Genomic DNA, 22,763 nt, shown 5'->3' on the forward strand with positions numbered 1-22,763 from the left:
TTGCATTTGAATACTTCATTAGAGAAGGGCTAGCGAAAGACAGAAATATGAAACATCCCAAAGAGGACTAATGTCAGTCTATTTTCTCACCTCTTCACGATTGATTACCTGACTTCCCCCTTCCACGTCCTCTTCCTCCACTGTCCACAGTACAGTTCTTTCTGTCGGTTCAATGTGGAATGGATCTCTCTCAACTCTCATAACATTAAGTTACAGAGCAAGGCAAGCTACCACAATAATTAAAACGTTATGGTGCCCGGCCTGCCTACTGCCATGCCCACTAAAGAAAAGTTTGCACATTCAAAGCGCAAATGTTGAATGTTCTTACGTAAGCACAATAAATGACTGTGGTAAAACTCACTGGCAAAATATAGATTGACATATATAGTTAAAAATAATTGCACGAAATGTAAAAAAGCAGGCACATTGTTCAGACTCCAACCAGTAGGTGCCAGTAATGGGCTTTGGCCCTTTGTTTTGTGTCAATAAAGAAAAGAGGCTACGTTTTTAGCAGGTAAGAATATCTTGTAGCAGCTGGCTAATGATAGATTTAAATATAACAATGGTGTTTCCAACTACATTTTGGTACATGTCCCGATAAAGGCTTTATCAAGTGATATAAAATATGTTTATTTAGAGATGTACGGACTAAAATGGTCATAATTCAGTATTAGCAAGCTACCAGTTAGCTTGCTAATATTGGTCCAGCGAGTATCAAATAGCTATAAACCTCGCATAACTGGTAAATATTAAAATACATGAATCATTTGTGTTTATTGTGCACTTACTCGCTACTAAGAAAATGTATTGTTTTCTATTGATGAATAACAGTGCTTGATGTGTAGCTATTGAAAATTACGGATATATTGTCTTGCCTTTATCATGCATACAAGGAGGGTAACCAGTGCTTGAGGACTAGCGAGGCGAAATCCTCAATTAGAATCCTAAAGTGAAACACTTACGCACTTGTCTCTATGTAAACTCAGTATTCCCGGACAGGCTATTAACAGTCAGAATGTTGAATAAACTTCCCCTTTAACTTACTTTACCTGTTGTCCACTTAATTTGACTTTATGTAGGAGGTAATCTGAGACAAAATAACCACAGGGAAGTGTTATTAGCCCGTTTTTCATACACTGGTCTGTACAGTATATGGTTGGTATTTCCGGTTTTTATTTTCAATACTGATGCAATTCACACGTGACAAACACTTGCACAACCTACCAGCGCCGCAAAAGTCGGTTTAACAACCCATTCCATCCTCCTACCGCCAAAAGGACTAACAGCAGGTACTACTGGTAAAGTATATGTAAATATAGTTTTATTCAACACTGTCTAGTAGAGACTATTGCGTGTTTTTTTAGGGTGACTTCAGTCAGATTGATAATCCATGGAGTAACCATGGCAACCGTCTGTTGAGACAAGGGAGGCAGTCCAACCCGACTTCTCTGAAGCAGACTGATTGCCAGTGTGAGGGAGCACACTGTCACATTCCAGTAGGTGCTTCACTGGTTCTTTCTTTCTCTGTCTTCCTATCCATCAGATCTCCTTGTAATTCACTCTCTCTTTCTTCTCTCTCCCTCCCCCCTTCTCTCTTCTCCACTCCCTCGCTCTTTCTCTGTCTCCCTTCTCTCTCTACAGTAATGGAGTTCCCCCGGCACGCCCTGCAGCTCCTGTCAGGCCTGCGTTCTCAGCGTCAGCGTGGGTTCCTGTGCGACTGCACCGTCTTCGTGAGTTCCTCACGTTTCCTGGCCCACCGTGCTGTCCTGGCCTCCTGCTCTCCATTCTTCCACATGTTCTACTCTGATCCCCCAGGGGGCACCGGGGCCAGCTCGGTCACGCTGGACGGGGACATCGTGACGGCGGCGGCGTTCGGCCTGTTGTTAGACTTCATGTATGAGGGTGTGCTGCGGCTTGAGGCCCCTCCCCCAGCAGAGGACGTGCTGGCGGCGGCGAGCTTCCTCCACATGAACGAGGTGGTCCGGGTGTGTAAGAGACGGCTACAGCACCGACCACCACCAGCTGAGGCAGACAGCACGCGCCCAGAGGAGAGTGGAGTGGCGGTGGTGGGTGCAAGTGGACCCGGAGTTGGCATGGTGGCAACAGGAGCTGCCAAAGTGATGGCGATGTCAGTGTCTCAGTCTGCGTCAGTGGCGATGCAGAGAAGCCAGTTGGGCTGTTATACGAGGTCAGAGAGGAGGGTGGAGGTTCATGCGCACGCCCCTCTGAGTCCTGACATGGCCGACACCACCCAGCCGGGCATGGACCACGCCCTCCTTCATGTGGGTGAGCTGGTTACCCTTTCCTCCGGTCCCTCTCTCAAGCTGGGAGGTCAGAGAGAGGTTCAGGGGGGCTCGGCCCTTTGCAGCCCCTGCAGCTCCACAGAGTCATACAATCTCAGCAGCCACCATCGCCAGCCCTCTTCATCAGCAGGTGCATCATCAGTGGTACCTGTGACCCAGACTGATGGTTCCAGCTCCATGGTGGGGATACTGACCCAGTCTGACCACAGCAGCTCCTCCAGCCCAGAACAGGACAGCCATGACCCTGTCTCTAACAAGAGCACAGTAATCACACCAGGCATGCAATGCCAGCAGCATGGTCTCAGTATCAACACACACCCTCAGATTAGAATACAGCCTCCACACTCACTCCTCACCTCACCTCCCAACCTGAACCTTGTAACCCATCAGGGCCAAACCTCAGCCCTGTCAAGGCCTGACGGGCTGCAGCATGGGGGGTCAGAGAGGGAGAGCAAGGAGGCTAGTGAACACTCTGACATGGGGACTGTGGGAGTGGAGGAGGTGGAGCAGGAGGAAGGGGTGAAGGTAAAGGTGGAGGCCATAGTGATCTCAGATGAGGAGTTTGAGGAGATGGAAGGAGTGATGATAAGGAGAGGAATGAATGGGGGTAGAGAACGAGGGATGATGGAGGTAGAGGACAGGAATGAGTTTAACGACGATAATAAAGACAGAGATGAACTAAACAACCCCCACTTCATCCCTCCTCACCCCCACCACGCCTCACTCCAGATGACCCACTCCCACCCCTCTGAGCCTTTCTCCTTCTCCTTCTCCCCCTCCGGACCCAGCTCCACTTCTTCTGATGCTCCCCCTTTCCCCTCCTCCCTCTTCCCCTCCGTGGGCCAACATTCCGACCAGCCCGTCTACTTCCAGGATTCCATGGGGAATTATGTCGAGGACGTCCCCACGTGCAGTGTTTGTGGAAAGACGTTCTCGTGCGCGTACACCCTGAGGCGACACGCCATCGTGCACACACGCGAGCGTCCCTACGAGTGCCGCTACTGTTACCGTAGCTACACGCAGTCAGGTGACCTATACCGCCACATTAGGAAGGCTCATGACTCCAGCCTGCCAGCCAAACGTAGTAAAGGAGACACTGAGGAGGGCCAGCCTCCACACAGCTAACACACACAGCTAGCTGTATACTTCCCTATGCTACGGAGAATGACACATGACACATTATTTATGCCTTCCCCCTTCCAACACCAGACATCCTGGTCTTGCATGTCCATGGCAATGATCTGAGATTACTTCCCATGATCTGGGATACTTCCCATGATCTGGGGCACTTCCAAACGGTCTGGGATATGTCAGATACGTGTTTCCCTCCACCAGGATGGTCTTTTCCGACATGCCCATTCCCGGGACTGAGTGGGCCCGGTGCTCAGTCAACAAGCTGGTGCTGGCATTCCTAAAGGACAGGGGCTGGTGGTATTTTAGCTATTTTAAATGGGACTTTCAGGACTTTTGTCTTTTACATATTGTACCAGTTGTCTTACTATGACCTCAGTGCCAAAATACACTGTGTACTGTACTGTTATATATTCCAGATAAATTGACAGTTGTCAAAGGGTACTGTTTTTTGTCAACACTAATAGCGTAATGGTCTGTGATACTTTTACCTGTAAGTCTCCATTGTTGCCAACTTTTACGATTGGCTGAATATCACTACTACTTCATTGCTGTGAATAGAACACATTTCTTCAGTCTAACATACTTCCATTGGAGTGCTGTTCAATAAATGACTTCCAACACGATCTGTATCACAATGGTCTATAATATGAGTATAATTGATGACAGAAAATACAACAAAAAGAACATGGTACAATAGTAACATTAGTCACAAGAAGCAGCAAGCACAATTCACCCCTATGGATCTGTAAAAGATAGACAGTGTCCACTACAACACAACCAAAATGTGTTGAGGCAGTCTTCAGCATGAAAAGGAGGGTAGAGAAGGGATTGATCTTCTTTGCTTTGGCCTCTTCCATGTCAGTCATCCACCGGCCCATGTATCTGTCAAATATGAATAATGTGTTATTACCCATGGGCCATGTATACATCACTGGGGCTGAGCTCCCTGCCATCCAGGACCTCTATACCAGGCGGTGTCAGAGGAAGGCCTTAAACATTTTCAAAGACTCTAGCCACCCAAATCATAGACGGTTCTCTCTGCTACTGCATGGCAAGCGGTACCAGAGCTCCAAGTCTGGGACCAAAAGGCTCCTTAACAGCGTCTACCCCCAATCTATAAGACTGCTGAACAGTTAGTCAAATGGATATCCTGACTATTTGCATTGACCCCCTTTTTATTTGCACTGACTCTCTTGCACCGGCTCTATGCACACTCACTGTAAACTACCCACACATTCACACATACTACATACACAAACACACACTCTTTCACATCACATACGCTGCTGCTACTGTTTATCTATCCTGATTGCCTAGTCACTTTTACCCTAACCTACATTTATATATTACCTCATACCACTGCACATTTACTCGGTACCGGTACTCCTTGTATATAGCCTCGTTTTTGTTATTTTATTGCGTTACTATTTCCTTTTTGCAATTTTTCTTACTTTTTAACTCTGCATTGTTGGGAAAGGGCTCGTAAGTAAGCATTCACGGTAAAAATGTCCACCGGTCGTATTCGTCGCATGTGACAAATACAATTCGATTTTTATTAATGGAGTAAAACAAATTATTGTATTACACACACCGCTTCTGCCAGATCCGGCCAGGCCATTGCCATGACGATGCCGTCATCAGAGTTGGGCGAAGTCTCGAGGTTCCAGTAGGTGACTTTATGGAACACTGAGGACACCTTCACAGTCCTGTCCTGGACACACACATTACCTCACATATAGCAGTACTGTCAGTGTGTGAAGAGTTTAAATATGCAATATAGTGTTATACAGTATGTTGGAAAAGGAAGAGTTTAATATTTCCTGGTTGGTGTGTGGGGTTCACAGCTCAAAAACGGATTATAGCTATCTTCTTTGAGTTGTTGCCCAGTGGCAAGAGCTTGTGGACATTGGTTGGTGATTACAGATAGATTAGAGGAGATTCTGACAGCATTCTTTGTGAGTTGTTGACCTGCTACAGTAGATTATGTGGATGTTGGCCAGAGAGTGATGATTTTGGCAGTGTTTACCTCCTGGTCAGAGCCTGATTTGTTGACCTCTCTCAGCACCAGGCCTGTGTAGCCCTGCGGACAGCTGACCTCCTGACCTTTTAACCCACGACCCCTGAACGAAACCGTTTTCTCTGTGGAAAATGTGGAATAGACACACAAGCCGTATTAAAGTAATCTGTATTGACAGTAGGCTACACACAGCACTCTGAGACATCAGATGTTGGTCTTCCACAGTCTATGTACAGAATGCATGCAGCTACTGCTGCCTCTTTGTACCATGTTTTCGGTCTTTGATGGTGGCTGTGAAGAACTGGGACACCTCTGCAGGCCCGTCATGCTCTATCTCACAGGGCAGCAGGTGAACAGAGGGGCATTCTGCCTGGCTCACTGAGTCCAGCTGTAATCTGGTCACACTGCAATTGGATGACATCCTGAAAGAGAGTGGCAAAATGTCCAAAACAAGTATATGGCCCATATTCACTATTATAGATACCAACATGTTCTCTGTGTGGGCACTTAGGTATCACACTTCGATGGAAGTAAATGGTGTGGTGAATTCAGTGTTTATCTTTAGCGGCTGTAGAAAGTTACTTCCTCGGTCAAAGTGAAAACACAACACAAGAAGTGCATGGGGACCCACGACCAGAGGGGTAGGCCATCTTTGTAAATAAGAATTTGTTCTTAACTGACTTGCCTAGTTAAATAAATACTACAAAGCAAGATCAATGAGTTAGCCAGCTAACTTTGATAAACAACCAGAAATTAATGTTTATTTTTTGGGGTCATTAAGAAAGCTACATTTAGATGTGTCTTTGGTTGTTGCCAATTTCAAACGTAACTTTCTAAAAAATAAAAAGTTTCTGAATATTTTTGGCAAGTTAGCTGGCTAAGTCATTGATCTGCCTTTATAGAATACCCCTTTACGGAAAATGAATGCACTGCAGCGAATTCTCAAAAAGGACTTAAATAAATCCTTGTCAACCCGATGATAACAGTATAATTGGTCAAACGTTGGTTTATCGTTAGCTAGCTAGCTTGTATAGTCAATGACAATGGACTGATTCCCTTGCTCAGCATTCAGATAGATTTTCTAAGGCACGTTCGCAAACAAATTTCAAACATTTGGTTAAGAATAATGATACAGTATGTGGCCTGAAAAACACAGTTACACTATACAGTAACGACTCAACCATAAATACAAATGAAAATCAAATGTATTTATTTAGCCCTCCTTACATCAGCTGATATCTCAAAGTGCTGTACAGAAACCCAGCTTAAAACCCCAAACAGCAAGCAATGCAGGTGTAGAAGCAGACTTCTAAATTTTTCTAAAAAGGATCTTTGTTTCTTTTAAGAGAGAAAGAAGAAAAGAAGAAGACAGTGGTCCTTGTCAAACCCAAAGGTAAGATCACTGCAGACTGCACTTAGGTATCCATAGATACAACTTAAAAAGGTTAGCTACTCGCACTATTTATAACCTAACCTGTACTATCTGTCTTTTCAGCCATAGATGAAGACTTGGACAGTTTCTCTGCTGCATATCTCAATATTTACCTTTCAACGGTCCAGATTTCTAATGTTTTCCTCCAACTTCCTCGAGGGCAAGTAAACTTCGACGTGATTGGATAAGATCGTCTTCTTCACCACATAAATATATGCTTTTGGCGCGTGCAGTCTCAACTCATTTGGGGTATGCTGCCCCCTACTGTGCTGGAGTGGTAATTATATCTCAATCTCAAAACAGCATTTTCAATATTCTATTTTTAATAAAATGCTAATGATTTACATTCGGTGCATCTTGACATTTGATAAGGAATGTTCATTTCATGTTCAAGTGTTGTGGATTTCATGTTCAAGTGTTGTGGATTTAGAAGTCTGGCATTAGAATTGCAGTCACTCATATCTTGTTGAGGTTTTAGGTGAGCTGGAACACAAGGCTTGTCAGTCGTAGAAGTGATCAAACTCTTCTGAGTCTGTGTCCTGATTAGCCCCTTTCTTTTTGTGAAGTGCTTTTACTTCAGAGAAACTGTCCAAGTCTTCATCTATGGCTGAAAAGACAGATAGTACAGGTTAGGTTATAAATAGTGCGAGTAGCTAACCTTTTTAAGTTGTATCTATGGATACCTAAGTGCAGTCTGCAGTGATCTTACCTTTGGGTTTGACAAGGACCACTGTCTTCTTCTTTTCTTCTTTCTCTCTTAAAAGAAACAAAGATCCTTTTTAGAAAAATTTCCAGAGATAGTCATTTGGAGCAGTAATTTGTCAAAGAAATAACAACACTCACTGTTTTTCCTGAGACTTTGCTTGTGGAGCGAGAAGACGTTCAATATCATCATCCTCATCTGGAAAAGGATCTACAGACCATGAATACCCTTTCACTTTGTCATCTTCATCATCTTCACCATCATCATTTTCATCATTATTACCGATCACTTCTTCTTCCTCCTCCTCTTCCGCTACCTCTGCCAGGCATTTGGATGACCTGAGAATCATAACAATTGAGTCATCATCATCATCATCACTGTCCTTATCATCACCATCATCACCATCATCATTGTCCTTATCATCATCACCATCGCCATCATCATCATCTTCATCATCGTCATTGTCTTATCATCATCATCAGTGTGTTTTACCTGTGTTCTGGTGGTGAGATGATGCTGTCGTCAGAGTCTCTCTCCTCTTCATCCTCAGGTTGCCCTGCTGCTGAGTCTTCCTCAGCATCCTGACAACGCTGCTCCTCTTCCTCTTCCTCACCACCATCTTCTTCACCTTCTGACCCCTCCTCATTATCATCTCTTTCATCCCCAACTCCCACATCCTCCTCTTCTATCTCTCTGTTCTGAGAAGTGTGTGATTCCTCTCTTTCGTTCTCGCTCTCTTCCTCCATGCCTCTATCACCCCGTTCCACCTCCTCGCGCTCTACCTGTCCTTCTGAGTCCTGTGCCTCCTCTGCTTCCTCCTCTCCCCTCTCCCTGTCTTCCTCGTCCTCTGCAGTGTGCTCCCTTATAGAAACGCTCTCGCTCTCTGGTTGGACTTCTTCCTCTTCCTCTTCCTCCTCCTCCTCCTCCTCCTCTCCTTCTTCTCTGTCTCTCTGGTGTGCCTCATTGCCTTCATCCTGATCTTCTCCTTGCTCTTTTTCGCCTTCATGTTCTCCGATTCCCTCTTCTTCCTTTGTTTCCCTCCCCTCCTCTCTGTCATGTTTAATTTCCTCCTCCTCTTCTCCTGTTGCTCCCCCCTCCTCACTGAGTCCAACCAGACTCTCCTCTTCTCCTGTTGCTCCCTCCTCCACACTGAGTCCAACCAGACTCTCTTCTTCTCCTGTTGCTCCCTCCTCCGCACTGAGTCCAACCAGACTCTCCTCTTCTCCCTCTGTGGCCTCCATGGCATTATCTCCTACTTCTTTCTCACTGGCTACTTCCTCCCCATGACTCACTGACTCCTTTTTAATCATTGACGCCCGCATTTGACTTCTTGACTCTTCCATTTCACTCACTGCCTCTACCCTATGACTCACTGATTCCTCCATGTGACCCACTGCCTTTGCCCTATGACTCCCTGATTCTTGAATTTGACTTGATTCCTCCTTTTGACTCACCGACCACTCCCTATCACTCCCTGATTCATCTCTATGACTTCCTGACTCCTCTGCACTGAATAGGTTAGCAAGTCCCCTACTCATCCTGCTCCTGTTTCTCCCTACCACCGATGTCCCATCATTCTCTGAGCTCTGGACCACAGAGGCAGAAGATACTGAAGCCTCAGGAATAACCACCTCCCCGGATCCTGCAGAGGACCTGTCTGTTGCGCTCTGTCCTGCTCTTCCTCCATTCTTCTCCTTCCTCTTCCTCCTCTCCCTGCTACTGGCGCTGTCTTTACTGGCCTGACTGGAGGTTCTGCTACTCTCACTGCTCTCTCCATGTCCACTCGACAGACGCACTGCAAACGCACACACAGATTTGGGTTATGATGAGTTCAACAATTACATTTAGCAGTCAGCTCGGGCCAGTGTGGCCAGAGTTGACAGTTAGCTTGGGTTTAGTTGCTGGTTCATTGTTGGTTAGTGTACAGTTAGGCACGTTTAGATTATATGAAGCAGTTCTTACCTGGTTTGATGTCGAGCTCTTGTGCCAAATCGCTGCTCTTCTCTCTCTTCTGTCTGTGTCCCACACTGCTCCCTCCTTCAGGACTAGTCGCTGCACTGACCACCCTCCCCAGATCCTCCCCCGACACATCCTGTACTATTCTCCATCCCTGGGTATCCGGCATGGCAGGGCTTGTCCAGGAAGTTTGAAGGCCCACTGGGGCCCTGAAATGGAGCCCAGCCGTGGCGACTCCAGCAGCCCATTGCATGGGGAACCCTGTCGGTGGTGCCTCCTGCTGGATCACAATGTGGTGTTTACTGGGGTTAGAGTAGGACTGAGGGGGCTGGATAGGGTAAGGCTGAGGGGGGTAGAGGGACTGAGGGTGCTGGACAGGGTAAGGCTGAGGGGGGTAGAGGAACTGGGGGTCATAGGGGTGGAGGGGGTGAGCGGGTTGGTGAGTCATGTCTCTTTGTTGGAGTTTGGAGTGCATTCTGGTTTGGGAATCAACCCATTGAGAACGAGCATGAATCAACCAGGAGGACTGAATTGAAGGGATGCTGGGATGATGGTGGCCATTTTGGATGTAGTCCTGGTGGCCATTTTGGTTGTGGTGTTCTTGATGCGCAGCGGCATTCTGGAGCTGTTGGACATGACCTAAAGAAAGAGAAATGACAGTGAGTTATGTTGGTGGGAGGTAAGGTGAACTGTATAAGGGTGTGTTGGTGTTACATGGAGAAAGTGGAGGTTGGGCTCCAATGTGGGGTCTGGAGCCCCTCTCTTCAGCCCTGTCCTCCTCCATACTCCTCAGGCACTCCTTCAGGTGCTGCTCCATTCGCTGTGGAAGAAACTACAGGATTAACCTAGCCTGGTGTGTCTCAAATCACATCACATATGATATCTGTAAACATCTAATAAATGACTTGTTGTTATGGTGTCCGGCAGGGTAGGCCTACCTTGCGTTGGGCAGATAGTATCTTCTGTTTGAGCTGCTGCTGCCAGCGAGGGAAGCTCTCCTCCAGATACCTTTCATACTCCACCTAGAGGGGTCAGTGGTCACAGTTAGGGATCAGGGTCATCTGGGGGCCCAGAGAGGGACAATGGTTTGTGTTTGTCAAGGTGTGGAGGTAGGTGGATGTCTACCATTCCACATGCGGGTGGTGCATGCCATGTGTGTTACTTTAATTCTTTCATATTGGTGTCCTCACTTTTATGGTATTCATAGCGGCGTTGCAGGTGACCATGTCTCTCAGAGTGTCCTGGGCTCTGTCAAACTCCTGCAGCAGCTGCCTGTTCTGCTGCTGGGCCTGACGCTCTCTCTCACTCAGCTCCTGCCACCGGCTCTGCAGCCGCACAGCCCGGCTACTGCACACATACACACAGATAGGCATGCACGCACACACATACACACAGATAGGCATGCACGCACACACATACAGATGCAGTGGTGGAAAAAGTATCCAATTGTCATACTTGAGTAAAAGTAAAAATACCTCAATAGAAAAGGACTCAAGTAAAAGTGAAAGTCACCCAGTAAAATATTACTTGAGTAAAAGTCTAAAATAATTTGTTTTTAAATATACTTAAGTATCAAAAGTAAAAAATAAAACAAAGTATGTAGTTTCATACAAGTATGAATAATTTAAAATTCCTTATATTAAGCAAACCAGAGGGCACTATTTTCTTGTTGTTTTAATTTACAGATAGCCAAGGGCACACACCAACACTAAGCATGTGTGTTTAGTGAGTCCGCCAGATCAGAAGCAGTATGATTACCAGGGATGTTCTCTTGATAAGTTTGTGAGTTGGATCATTTTCCTGTCCTGCTAAGCATTGAAAATGTAACGAGTACTTTGTGTGTCAGGGAAAATGTGTGGAGTAAAAAATACATTGTTTTCTTTATGAATGTAGTGAAGTAAAATTAAAAGTAGTCAAAAATATATATAGTAAAGTACAGATACCCCCAAAAAACGACTTAAGTAGTACTTATTTTTACTTAAGTCCTTTACACAACTGCACGCTGGCACTCACACACGCACGCACGCACGCACACACGCACACACACACACACACACATACACACACACACACACACACACACACACACACACACACACACACACACACACACACACACACACACACACACACACACACACACACACACACACAGTAGTCTTTTATTCTTATATATTTTGATTCCCAAATAAAAAGTACACTGCTCACTCACAGGCGCTGATCCCTCTGTAAGGTCACAAGGTCACTCTGCAGCTTTATCCTCCTGCGCTCACTGTGGGGAGGAAGACACACAGAACAGACCTACTGAACAGGTACTAATTATTATATTTCCAGTGCTTCCCGACATGGATTACTCCATAATACAGGCGACAATGACCCCTGGTGGTGGATAGATTCTGTCTTTTTTCATACTGTACAATAAACTAAAATACACTTCTCATAATCAAAATAACAGTGTTGAAAAAGCAAGTAAAAAATAAAAATACTTTAATATCATACTAGTAGTCACATCAAGTCACAGCAATCATTCAACCCCTGTATTATCTAAAATAAAAGGATACATGAGCGAGGTTCTCTCTGGTTTGCGCTCTCACCTCTGTAGCAGTCCTTCTGGTCCCTGTTTTGTATAAACACCTCGGTTATCCTCGGCACCGTCCATATACCAGGTAGACATCATTTATCTTTCACTACTGGCATGACAGGAACCACAAACCTTTGAAATCGAAGGCTCACAAACAGCCGCCTGGGATTAACATGGATTAAGGGTTAGTTGGATTACTCTCTTATAGGGGGAGGAACATGGGGTATATTGACATTACTGTCATCACAGATGAATTGGAGAAACCTTAGTATCTTTGCTGTCTTCACTATGAGTAAGAAAATATATAGGACAAATAATGTTACACTAATGAATAACCTCAATAAAATGAAAGTAATGTCATTTGAATGTCTGATAGTAAATAATAAACGTTCATATTTAGGAGAGTTTATTTTACTGTAAATGCACCTGACAATTTTTTGTTGTAGTACAGTCCTTTAGTCATTTCACACGGATCACTTACGCGCTATGTTAAAATATGGGGGACGGTTTTTCATGTAACACAGGATACACTGACAGCTCCACTTCGTTTGTTTAATTAATGAAGACGCATTTGGTGAAAATACCACCAGCGCGTATCCACACACCGATTAATGTTAATGACAACAAACAAATTGTAGTTTAGTGTATTTTACTCACTAAATCGCTAACGTCAGCATCAGATCACACACACCACTTTTCAGTCGCCTGTCAGATATCGTGTTCAAATCAAAACAGTGGTGACAACAAGGAAGCATAGAGAACACAAGACCGACAAGGCACCATGACATGGTTTAGTTTCGCAGGTCGGGTGTGGGATCGCGTGGAGAAGACGTGTCTCCACCTGCCCATCGTTCTGAACACCGTTCTCGTGTTCTCCATCACGGCGGAGGTGAGCTACCTGGTCCTGGTCGAGGCGCCGCTCCAACCGGACCAGAAGAAGACCCAGTGGTCTACCGTGTGGAAGACTCTGCACCTCCTGGTACAGTACTTCATGTTTGGCAACATCACATGGAACGCCTCGCTGTTTCTGAAAACCAGCACCAGCATTCAAGGAGTGTTCCTGGGCTCAGAAGGCATGGCACAAGGCTGGAGGTAATCTAAACAGACATAATGGTTCATCATTAGGACAAACAAACTGTTAAGACTGGTTGAATCACATGTGTGTTGAGACAATGCAATGATGACCGGAGGTATTTTCTCATCAATAGGCTGGTGGTATTCAAAAAAATGTTATGGGGCAATAGATTGTTCTCATTATTCAAATATTATTTCCCCAGTGTTCATGACGCTGTTATACCTGTAGTTATTACATTGTAACACACCTATTCCACCCACAGGTACTGCTACACATGTGAGACCCACACTCCCCCGCGGTGCTCCCACTGCTATGACTGTAAGGTGTGTGTTCTGAGACGAGACCACCACTGTGTGTTCTTCGGCCAGTGTGTGGGCTTCCGTAACTACCGCTACTTCCTCAGCTGTTTGCTGTTCATGTGGACAGGGCTGCTGTACGCTGTAGTGATGAACGCTGAGGTCTTCATCATCATCCTGAAGGAAGGAGTCACGCTGCACAGCATCCTGCTACTTCTCATGCCCTGGATCATGCTCGTCTCTGGTTAGACTGGGAGGGAGAGAGGGGGAGGGTGTGTGACAGAAATAGAGAGGGAGAGATAGAGAGACGGGCGAGTGAGAGGTGTGTGTGTGTGTGTGTGAGCGAGAGAGAGATAAAGGTTGTGTGTCTGCAATACAGAGAAAGGTGTATTTGTGTGTGAGCGTTGTACTATTATCTGACCCTCTCTCGCTTCTCTCTCCTCTCCTCCAGGTCAAGTGACAGCGCGGGCCTTTGCCTTTGCCTTCATCGCAGACACCTGTGTGTTGGGCTTCCTGCTGGTGGCAGCCTTCCTCTTCTTCCACCTTTTCCTCCTCCTGCGAGGCCAGACCACCAGAGAGTGGTACTCCATCCGCAGGCCCTACAACCTGGGATTACTGGGCAACTTGCGGCACGCCCTGGGTACCCGCTGGTACATCTGCTGGCTCTGCCCACTCATCCCCTCCCCACTGCCTGGGGACGGCATCCATTTCCAGGTCACAGAGTCACTGGAGTCGGATCCCAACCGCTCACGGTAACCCTGGTAATGTGACGGACACAGGTGTGTGAGGATGACAGTGACACCTTGCAGTGCAGGCGGGTGGTGTGGCTTCGTGGAGAAGTTTGACTGTAAATCTGAAAGCCTCTTCACCCACTGCTTTCCCTGTTTGCTGAGTGGGTGGGTGGGACGGCAGGTGTAGCTGCAGTATCTCAAGGTTGCTCTGTGGTACTTTGACCCATTGTCTATGTGCCGACATTAATTGATCCATTACCTTAGTCAATCAGCTAAATGAGAAAGCATGTATTTATTGGTTTGCTTGCCTCAGCAGTTAAAACAATTAAATAAGCATTGAAATGTGAGTCCACTGAAATTATAAATGTTTTGATTGTTTATTGATTGTACTGTATTGATTTCTTGCTGAGGTTTGCTGTGAAGGTAGGATTGTTGATTTGGAAGGAGATCCCCCACACTTACTAGTGCTGGAACAAGTCTTTATAATGATGTTGATGTCCACTCTTTTCATTGTTATTTGTCCTGATTGAGTGTGCCTTTGATTTATTTCCCTACAAAACCTGCCTTGCCAAATCACACATGTACACTTGGCGTACAGTTTATTAAGTACACCACCCCGTTCACGAAAGTGGATTGCCCCTACAGACAATGAGTCACGTGGCCAGGGCTTGCTATATAAAGCAGGCATTGAGGCATTCAGTTACTGTTCTATTTGGGCTAAACGAGTGACCTAAGCGACTTTCAGTGTGTTATGATCGTCGGTGCCAGTATCTCAGAAACGTCTGCCCTCCTGGGATTTTCATGCACGACAGTGTCTAGGGTTTCTCGAGAATGGTGTGACAAACAAGGAGTTTATAGTAAGCAGCAATTCTGTGGATGAAAACAGCTCGGTGGTGGAGGAGGTCGAAGGAGAATGGCAAGAATCGTGGAAGCTAACAGGCAGGCCACAAACAAACCAATAACGGCACAGTACATCAGTGGAGCGCAGAACGGCAGCTCGGAAGGCACAACACAGAGATCCTTGTCATGGATTGGGCTACTACAGTAGACGACCACACCATGTTCCACGGCTATCAGCTAAAAACAACAAGAAGCGGCCTCATTGGGCATTCGATTACCAACACGGGACAATTTAGGAGTGGCAAAACATCACTAGATGGGTGTACCTAATAAACTGGCAATTGAGTATGTTTTCACTTTTCACTTTATGTTGAGTTTAATTGAAGGCCTATTGATTGTGTTTTTACCTCAGCTGCAGAGACATAGAGATTTATTGTTAATTGCAGCATGGTATGTTTTTCAAGTTTGAGAGGGATGTTTAAAGGGCCAATGCAGCCATTTTTTTGTTCAATACCAATTAAGTACCTCACTGTGATTGATTTCAGTTAACATGGTCAAAAATAGTTACTTTGCCAAGAGCAATTTCTCAAGCAATAATTTTGCTCAGACTGTCTAGGAGTGGTCTGAGTGGGAAAACAGAAAATGTGCTGTTATTGGCAGAGATGTTTGGAACTCTCTTTATTATTGGTCTATTAACTAATTTACCACCTGGTGATGTCACCAGACAGGCCAAAACTCCATCCAGTCAATACATGCTGAAATTTCATGCGGTCTTTTCAAACAGCTCTTAACCTGAAAGGGTGTTTTCAGCATTCTCACAGTATTATTCCATCCTCATAGTGTGGAAATACAGAGCCTTGAAAAGTATTCAGAACCCTTGGATTTCTTCACATGTTATTGTTCTTCAAGTGGGATTCAAATATATGTAATTGTCATTTTTTTTTTGTCAACAATATACACAAAATATTCTGTAATGTCAAAGTGAAAAATGATAATGTTTTTGTAAGATTAATACAAAATGAAATAACTATAGTCAGTTGTTGCATAAGTATTCAGACCCTTTGTTTAGGCAAGCCTAAATTAGTTCAGGAGTAAAATGTGGCTAAACAAATCACATCAAAAGTTAAATGGACTCTGTATGAAATAAATGGGTTGACATGATTGTTTATGACTAACCCTTCCTCTGTGCCCCATACAACATGTGTAAGGTCCCTCAGTTAAGTATTGCATTTCAAGCACAGATTAAACTACCAGAGAAAAGCCTTGTAAAAAAGGGCAGTAATTGCTAGATGGGTAACAATAACAAATCAGACATTGAATATCTCTTTAAGCATGGTTAGGTGAATAATTATGCAGTGGATGATGTATTAAACCACCCAGACACTTCAAAGATATTGTCATCCTTCTGAACTGAGCTGAAGGACAGGAAGGAAACTGCTCAGGGATGTTTCCATGAGGCCATTGGGGATTTTAAGACCATTACAGAGTTCGTATATACGTAACTAAAATATAAAAGCAACATGCAACAATTTCAACTATTTCTACTGACTTACAGTTCATATAAGGTAATCAATCAATTGAAATAAATTAAGTAGGGCCTAATCTATGGATTTCACATGACTGGGCAGCGGCGCAGCTATCGGTGGGCCCACATCAGAGCATGGCCCACCCACTGTGGAGCCAGGCTCAGCCAATCAGAATGAGTCTTTCCCCAAAAAGGGCTTTATTACAGACATAAATACTCCTCAGTTTCATCAGCTGTCGGGGTGGCTAGTCTGACGATCCTGCAGGTGAAGAAGTGGAAGACCTGGGCTGGCATGGTTACACATGGTCTGCGGTTGTGAAGACGGATGGACATACTGCCAAATTCTCTAAAACGACATTGGAGGCAGCTTATGGTATAGAAATTAACATTACATTCTCTGGAAACAGCACTGGTGGACATTCCTGCAGTCATCATGCCAATTGCATGCTCGCTATAAACTTGAGACATCTGTGGCATTGTGTTTGTTGTGTGACAAAACTGCACATTTTAGAGTGGCCTTTTATTGTCCCCGGCACAAGGTGCACCTGTGTAATGATCATGCTGTTTAATCAGTTTCTTGATATGCCACACCTGTCAGGTGGATGGATTATCTTGGCAAATGAGAAATGCTCACTAACAGGAATGTAAACAAATTTGTCAACACATTTCTGGGATCTTTATTTCAGCTCATGAAACATGGGACCAACACTTTACATGTTGCGTTTATATTTTTGTTGAGTATATATTTTTCTCACGCATCTACACACAATACACCATAATGACAAAGTGAAAACAACATGTTTTTTGAAAATTGAATACAGAAATATCTAATGTACATGTAAGCATTCACACACCTGAGTCAATACTTTGTAGAAGCACATTTGGTGGCGATTACAGTCAGCTGTATCCATTTTGCACATCTGGATTTGGGGATTTTCTCCCATTCCTCCTTGCAGATTTTCTCAAGCTCTGTTAAATTAGATGGGAAGTGGCAGGGAACAGCAACCTTCAAGTCTTTCCACAGATTTTAAATAGACTTTGGCTTGGCCCCTCAAGAACTTTCACATTTATTGCTTGGGGTCATTGTCTTGTTGGAATGTAAATCTTCGCCTCAGTCTAAGGTTGTTGGTTCTCTGAAGCCGTTTCTAATCAATAATTTTCCTGTATTTGGCTCCATTCATTGTTCCCTCTATCATTACCAGTCTCCCAGTCCCTGAATAGCATCCCCATAGCATGATGCTGCCACTACCATGCTTCACGGTATGGATGGTGTTAGACGGGTGTTGTGCCTGCATTTCTCCAGACATAGGCCAAAGAGTTACATTTTTATTTAATTTAAAAAATATATGTTTTACCTCCTTCATCATGGTATCCAATTGTTAGTAATTACTATCTTGTCTCATCGCTACAACTCCCGTACGGGCTCTGGAGAGACGAAGGTCGAAAGTCATGCGTCCTCCGAAACACAACCCAACCAAGCCGCACTGCTTCTTAACACAGTGCGCATCCAACCCGGAAGCCAGCCACACAATTGGGTCAGAGGAAACACCGTGCACCTGGCGACCTTGGTTAGCGTGCACTGCGCCCGGCCCTCCACAGGAGTCGCTGGTGCACGATGAGACAAGGATATCCCTACTGGCCAAACCCTCCCTAACCCCGACGACGCTAGGCCAATTGTGCGTCGCCCCACGGACCTCCTGGTCGCGGCCGGCTGCGACAGAGCCTGGGTGCAAACCCAGAGTCTCTGGTGGGTGGCACAGCTAGCGCTGCGATGCAGTGCCCTAGACCACTGCGCCACCCGGGAGGCCCTAAGAGTTACATTTTTGTCTCATCAGACCACATAATCTTTTGCCTTATGATCTCAGTCTTTCACGTGCCTTTTTGCAAACTCCAGGTATGCCGTCACGTGCCTTTTTCTTAGGAGTGGCTTCCGTCTGGCCACTCTCTCAAAATGCCCAGATTGGTGAATGGCTGTAGAGACTGTTGTCCTTCTGGCAGGTACTCCCATCTCAGCCAAGGAACATTGTAGTTCTGTCAGAGTGGTCCTTGGGTTCTTGGTTACTTCCCTGGCCAAGGTCCTTCTTGCCTGGTTGCTCAGTTTGGTCAGACGGCCAGCTCTAGGCAGAGTCTGGGTAGTTAAAAAAAATTCAATTTCCCAATGATGGAGACCACTGTGCTCTTGGAAACATTCAACACTCTAGAAATGGTTTTATACCCTTCCCCAGATATACACTGAGTGTACAAACATTAAGAACACCTGCTCTTTCCATGACATAGACTGACCAGGTGAATCCAGGAGAAAGCTATGATCCCTTATTGACTTCACTTGTCAATCAGTGTAGATGAAGGGGAGGAGACAGGTTAAATTAGGATTTTTAATGCTTGAGACAATCGAGACATGGATTGTGTATATGTGCCATTCAGAGGGTGAATGGGCAAGACAAAATATGTAAGTGCCTTTGAACAGGGTATGGTAGTAGGTGCCAGGCGCCAGGGTCAGCCTGCTCATTAGGCAGGACAGCTTGTGTACACTAGCATGCGGTAAATTGCCATGTGCTGCTTAGGCCGTCCAGTGGCTCTCTTCTGGCAGCATGTGGCAGCACTTTTCGATTGTGCATCAAGAATTCAGCGCAGCAAGTTTGTCTGAAGGTCTGGTTATTATATGGGTCAATAGTTTAATCCATTCTCCATTTCATGAATTTATTCACAGGTAAATAGTAATATGCTCTAAAACACTGGTGACAAACTTTTCTGCCCTGTTTCCAATCGTCCACATGGCTGGGGAGAACCTATTCAAGTAAGTATATACATTTTGAAAATGTAAAAGAACAGATGTATTATTAGCTAACTAGCTATAGTGCAGGCTAACTCAAATGAGCTGCTAACGTAGCTAGCTAGCTATCTAGTCAACTTTACATAGGCAGATGGTGATGTTTAATTCACTTAGCTAGCTAACTTCATATTATCTAGCTATCAATGTATTTATCACTGTAAAAAACAAACTCCAAATGCATTTGTAGGTAGCTAGCTAAAAGCCATGGAGGTGGGTGAAAGGATAGCAGCCCCAACTGTCAAAGTGAGGGAGTAGACTATTTTGGATAGGGCAGGTACTTTTGTGTAGTTCCAGTCCCCAGAAGTGAGGACGGAGATAATAGTAACATAATATTCAGTGCCTGTCTAATTTGAGTGTAATGAAATCTGTTTCTTGCGAGGTTTTCCGTTCTCTGATACAGAGAGCTGTTAATGCCTGTCTGCAGATGAAGAGGTCCCAATGAAGCATGGTGGTTCTCAGTCCTGGTCCTGGGAACTCAAAGGGGTGCACGTTCTTGCCTTAGCACTACACAGCTGATCAACTCATCATCAAGCTTCAAGTGGTATTTATTTATTCATTTGTGATGCCATCCTTGATATTATCCTGCTATTGTCACAAGCTACACATGCACATGTGTGTGCACCTGCATCTATCCAATGTTATCATGATGTTATAAGTGATAATGATTACTAATGACATTATCGTTCATATTCCTACAGATACCTTGTAACTGGAGATTGCTTCAAAACGATTGCCTACAGTTACCGTGTAGGGCACTGCAAGGTTGGGTGACCATGACCATCTCGGACTGCCTCCTGGGGGAATTCAGACATGTGAAGGCTACCTGTGTCCTGCACAACTTCATGAGGATAGACACAAGGACCAGGAGGGGATCTGCAGCTCGCCGTTGTGTGCCAGAGGAGAAGTCTGCTGCTCTGCACGATGTTTCAAGGATGGGGTCCAACAACGCAGCAAGAGAGGCAATCCGTGTGCGGGAGATCTTCACCTCCTACTTCTTCAAAGAGGGTGCTGTCTCCTGGCAAAACCATAGACTACACTATGCACAACCAAAGGCTATTTTAAGAGCCATCCACATTGCAATAAGAGTATTCTTCAATTTACTTAGCTATGTCAACTGCAGTTATTCAATTCCCAGTTTCTCTCCATTTGATTTCTACTTCTCAGTTGAGGATGCTGTTTAGGTAAAGGTGTGATGTCTATACAAAAACAAAACAGGCTATTTTAACAGTTAGACACCCTATAACCCACACCTACACACTCGCGTATCAATCTGATTGATGGATTGTGTTGTGCAGTAAGCAGGCTCAGGTGTATAACTGTGGCTCCTTCCAACTTCAAATAGGCATGAGGGCCAACCATGGAGAATAGTAAGACACTTCATTATTTCTATAACTACGCTATATTATTTGTCCTTGTGTGTCTGTGCGTGTTTTTCAGCATAAAGTACTTCACTTTATCCCTATCTCCCCTTCTCCCTGAATCCTCTAGGTTATATCAGATGTGAACAGGCTACATCTGGGTAGTAGTCCCAGAGTTAATGATCGAAGGCCAGTTATGCATTTCACCTCCTGATGATTATGATGACTGACAGTGTTAGAATAAAGAAAAAACACAAGGCTTAAACATGCTCTCTCTTTCTCCATCTGTCTCTCGTCTGCAGGTATGTTTTGATGTGAGATGCCAACCCCCAGTCCCGTCATCGCTACCTCACCCGCTCTTAAGATAACCTTCGGGCCGACTGGGGGCCTAAGGCTGGTTAGGAGACTAAGCTAGAGACACTATTATGTAATTGTGATGAACAGAGAATATTAGGGTAACACTTTGATTCATTAATCATATACGGTCTAACCTGCTTTCCCTTTTATACCTTTCTCGCCACCTCTTTCTTCCTCTGTTTTTATAATGCACACCAGATGTGCATTTAAGTGCAGATTATACTTGTATCTATGAATATAATATTACAATTATAATATTTATAATGCAAGTATTATGTATTTATAACACTTGGATAATAAACTTCTTTCAATAAAGCGTTTCACTTTCTCTACTGGTTGAAATTAAGACTAATTTGATGACACCTATCCTGTGTTTATCAGATCGGTTTTAGAGTATTTACGGTTTTAGAGTATTTACATGATGCATATGAAGTGTAGTGTACTGTTTTTTAAAATTATATTTCTGTATATGTGAATTAAACATAAGCCTTTAACTAATTAAATCATGTTTCTAGTCTATTGCATAGTTACAATGTGTACCCATTGATGTACCAGGATTGGTAAACACTGTTGAAGTGTATAATTGTAATACATACAGTGCGTTGCGAAAGTATTCGGCCCCCTTGAACTTTGCGACCTTTTGCCACATTTCAGGCTTCAAACATAAAGATATAAAACTGTATTTTTTTGTGAAGAATCAACAACAAGTGGGACACAATCATGAAGTGGAATGACATTTATTGGATATTTCAAACTTTTTTAACAAATCAAAAACTGAAAAATTGGGCGTGCAAAATTATTCAGCCCCCTTAAGTTAATACTTTGTAGCGCCACCTTTTGCTGCGATTACAGCTGTAAGTCGCCTGGGGTATGTCTCTATCAGTTTTGCACATCGAGAGACTGACATTTTTTCCCATTCCTCCTTGCAAAACAGCTCGAGCTCAGTGAGGTTGGATGGAGAGCATTTGTGAACAGCAGTTTTCAGTTCTTTCCACAGATTCTCGATTGGATTCAGGTCTGGACATTGACTTGGCCATTCTAACACCTGGATATGTTTATTTTTGAACCATTCCATTTTAGATTTTGCTTTATGTTTTGGATCATTGTCTTGTTGGAAGACAAATCTCTGTCCCAGTCTCAGGTCTTTTGCAGACTCCATCAGGTTTTCTTCCAGAATGGTCCTGTATTTGGCTCCATCCATCTTCCCATCAATTTTAACCATCTTCCCTGTCCCTGCTGAAGAAAAGCAGGCCCAAACCATGATCCTGCCACCACCATGTTTGACAGTGGGCATGGTGTGTTCAGGGTGATGAGCTGTGTTGCTTTTACGCCAAACATAACGTTTTGCATTGTTGACAAAAAATTCAATTTTGGTTTCATCTGACCAGAGCACCTTCTTCCACATGTTTGGTGTGTCTCCCAGGTGGCTTGTGGCAAACTTTAAACGACACTTTTTATGGATATCTTTAAGAAATGGCTTTCTTCTTGCCACTCTTCCATAAAGGCCAGATTTGTGCAATATACGACTGATTGTTGTCCTATGGACAGAGTCTCCCACCTCAGCTGTAGATCTCTGCAGTTCATCCAGAGTGGTCATGGGCCTCTTGGCTGCATCTCTGATC

The 22,763-nt window shown here is 44.5% G+C and overlaps 4 protein-coding genes across 8 annotated transcripts; 2 read left to right on the top strand and 2 right to left on the bottom strand.

Moving 5' to 3' along the window:
* The first annotated feature begins 432 nt into the window (after positions 1 to 432).
* On the top strand, positions 433 to 4,066 carry LOC110489048 (zinc finger and BTB domain-containing protein 3). 2 transcript variants are annotated; one of them, XM_021561598.2, is made up of 3 exons: positions 452 to 514; positions 1,365 to 1,496; positions 1,642 to 4,066. In XM_021561598.2, the coding sequence occupies exon 3, from the start codon at positions 1,644 to 1,646 to the stop codon at positions 3,426 to 3,428; it is 1,785 nt and encodes a 594-aa protein (XP_021417273.1). In that variant the 5' UTR covers positions 452 to 514; positions 1,365 to 1,496; positions 1,642 to 1,643; the 3' UTR covers positions 3,429 to 4,066. The 2 variants fall into 2 exon arrangements, with proteins under 2 accessions (XP_021417274.1, XP_021417273.1); XM_021561599.2 differs by lacking the exon at positions 1,365 to 1,496 and having other exon boundaries at positions 433 to 514.
* On the bottom strand, positions 4,064 to 7,091 carry rnaseh2c (ribonuclease H2, subunit C). 4 transcript variants are annotated; one of them, XM_021559495.2, is made up of 5 exons: positions 7,000 to 7,091; positions 5,722 to 5,876; positions 5,464 to 5,576; positions 5,029 to 5,148; positions 4,065 to 4,319 (listed from the first exon to the last, which is right to left on the bottom strand). In XM_021559495.2, the coding sequence occupies exons 2-5, from the start codon at positions 5,873 to 5,875 to the stop codon at positions 4,296 to 4,298; spliced, it is 411 nt and encodes a 136-aa protein (XP_021415170.1). In that variant the 5' UTR covers position 5,876; positions 7,000 to 7,091; the 3' UTR covers positions 4,065 to 4,295.
* Positions 7,092 to 7,218: 127 nt separating this feature from the next.
* Positions 7,219 to 12,282, bottom strand: LOC110489047 (glutamic acid-rich protein). The gene is made up of 10 exons (XM_021561597.2): positions 12,140 to 12,282; positions 11,758 to 11,817; positions 10,736 to 10,892; positions 10,484 to 10,567; positions 10,260 to 10,365; positions 9,552 to 10,184; positions 8,082 to 9,384; positions 7,730 to 7,927; positions 7,596 to 7,642; positions 7,219 to 7,493 (listed from the first exon to the last, which is right to left on the bottom strand). The coding sequence occupies exons 1-10, from the start codon at positions 12,220 to 12,222 to the stop codon at positions 7,387 to 7,389; spliced, it is 2,778 nt and encodes a 925-aa protein (XP_021417272.2). The 5' UTR covers positions 12,223 to 12,282; the 3' UTR covers positions 7,219 to 7,386.
* A 336-nt stretch (positions 12,283 to 12,618) lies between these two features.
* zdhhc24 (zinc finger DHHC-type containing 24) lies at positions 12,619 to 16,268 on the top strand. The gene is made up of 3 exons (XM_021561601.2): positions 12,619 to 13,218; positions 13,464 to 13,741; positions 13,949 to 16,268. The coding sequence occupies exons 1-3, from the start codon at positions 12,908 to 12,910 to the stop codon at positions 14,251 to 14,253; spliced, it is 894 nt and encodes a 297-aa protein (XP_021417276.1). The 5' UTR covers positions 12,619 to 12,907; the 3' UTR covers positions 14,254 to 16,268.
* Positions 16,269 to 22,763: the final 6,495 nt, after the last annotated feature.

This window comes from Oncorhynchus mykiss, chromosome 14 (assembly GCF_013265735.2).
Source record: "Oncorhynchus mykiss isolate Arlee chromosome 14, USDA_OmykA_1.1, whole genome shotgun sequence".
Lineage (NCBI taxonomy): Eukaryota > Metazoa > Chordata > Actinopteri > Salmoniformes > Salmonidae > Oncorhynchus > Oncorhynchus mykiss.

Bases quoted from the DNA above. Each gene is read 5' to 3' on its own strand.
- LOC110489048 (XM_021561599.2), top strand. From the start codon at position 1,644: ATGGAGTTCCCCCGGCACGCCCTGCAGCTCCTGTCAGGCCTGCGTTCT.
- rnaseh2c (XM_036942650.1), bottom strand. The intron at 5,577-5,721 runs GTACAAAGAGGC...CATTTTCCACAG, and splicing joins CATCAAAGACCGAAAACATG to AGAAAACGGTTTCGTTCAGG. The intron at 4,320-5,028 runs GTGTGTGTAATA...CATATTTGACAG, and splicing joins GGCCGGATCTGGCAGAAGCG to ATACATGGGCCGGTGGATGA.
- LOC110489047 (XM_021561597.2), bottom strand. From the start codon at position 12,222: ATGATGTCTACCTGGTATATGGACGGTGCCGAGGATAACCGAGGTGTT. The intron at 11,818-12,139 runs GTGAGAGCGCAA...TCCTCCCCACAG, and splicing joins CCAGAAGGACTGCTACAGAG to TGAGCGCAGGAGGATAAAGC. The intron at 10,185-10,259 runs GTAACACCAACA...CTCTTTCTTTAG, and splicing joins CCAACCTCCACTTTCTCCAT to GTCATGTCCAACAGCTCCAG.
- zdhhc24 (XM_021561601.2), top strand. From the start codon at position 12,908: ATGACATGGTTTAGTTTCGCAGGTCGGGTGTGGGATCGCGTGGAGAAG. The intron at 13,219-13,463 runs GTAATCTAAACA...TTCCACCCACAG, and splicing joins GGCATGGCACAAGGCTGGAG to GTACTGCTACACATGTGAGA. The intron at 13,742-13,948 runs GTTAGACTGGGA...CCTCTCCTCCAG, and splicing joins CTGGATCATGCTCGTCTCTG to GTCAAGTGACAGCGCGGGCC.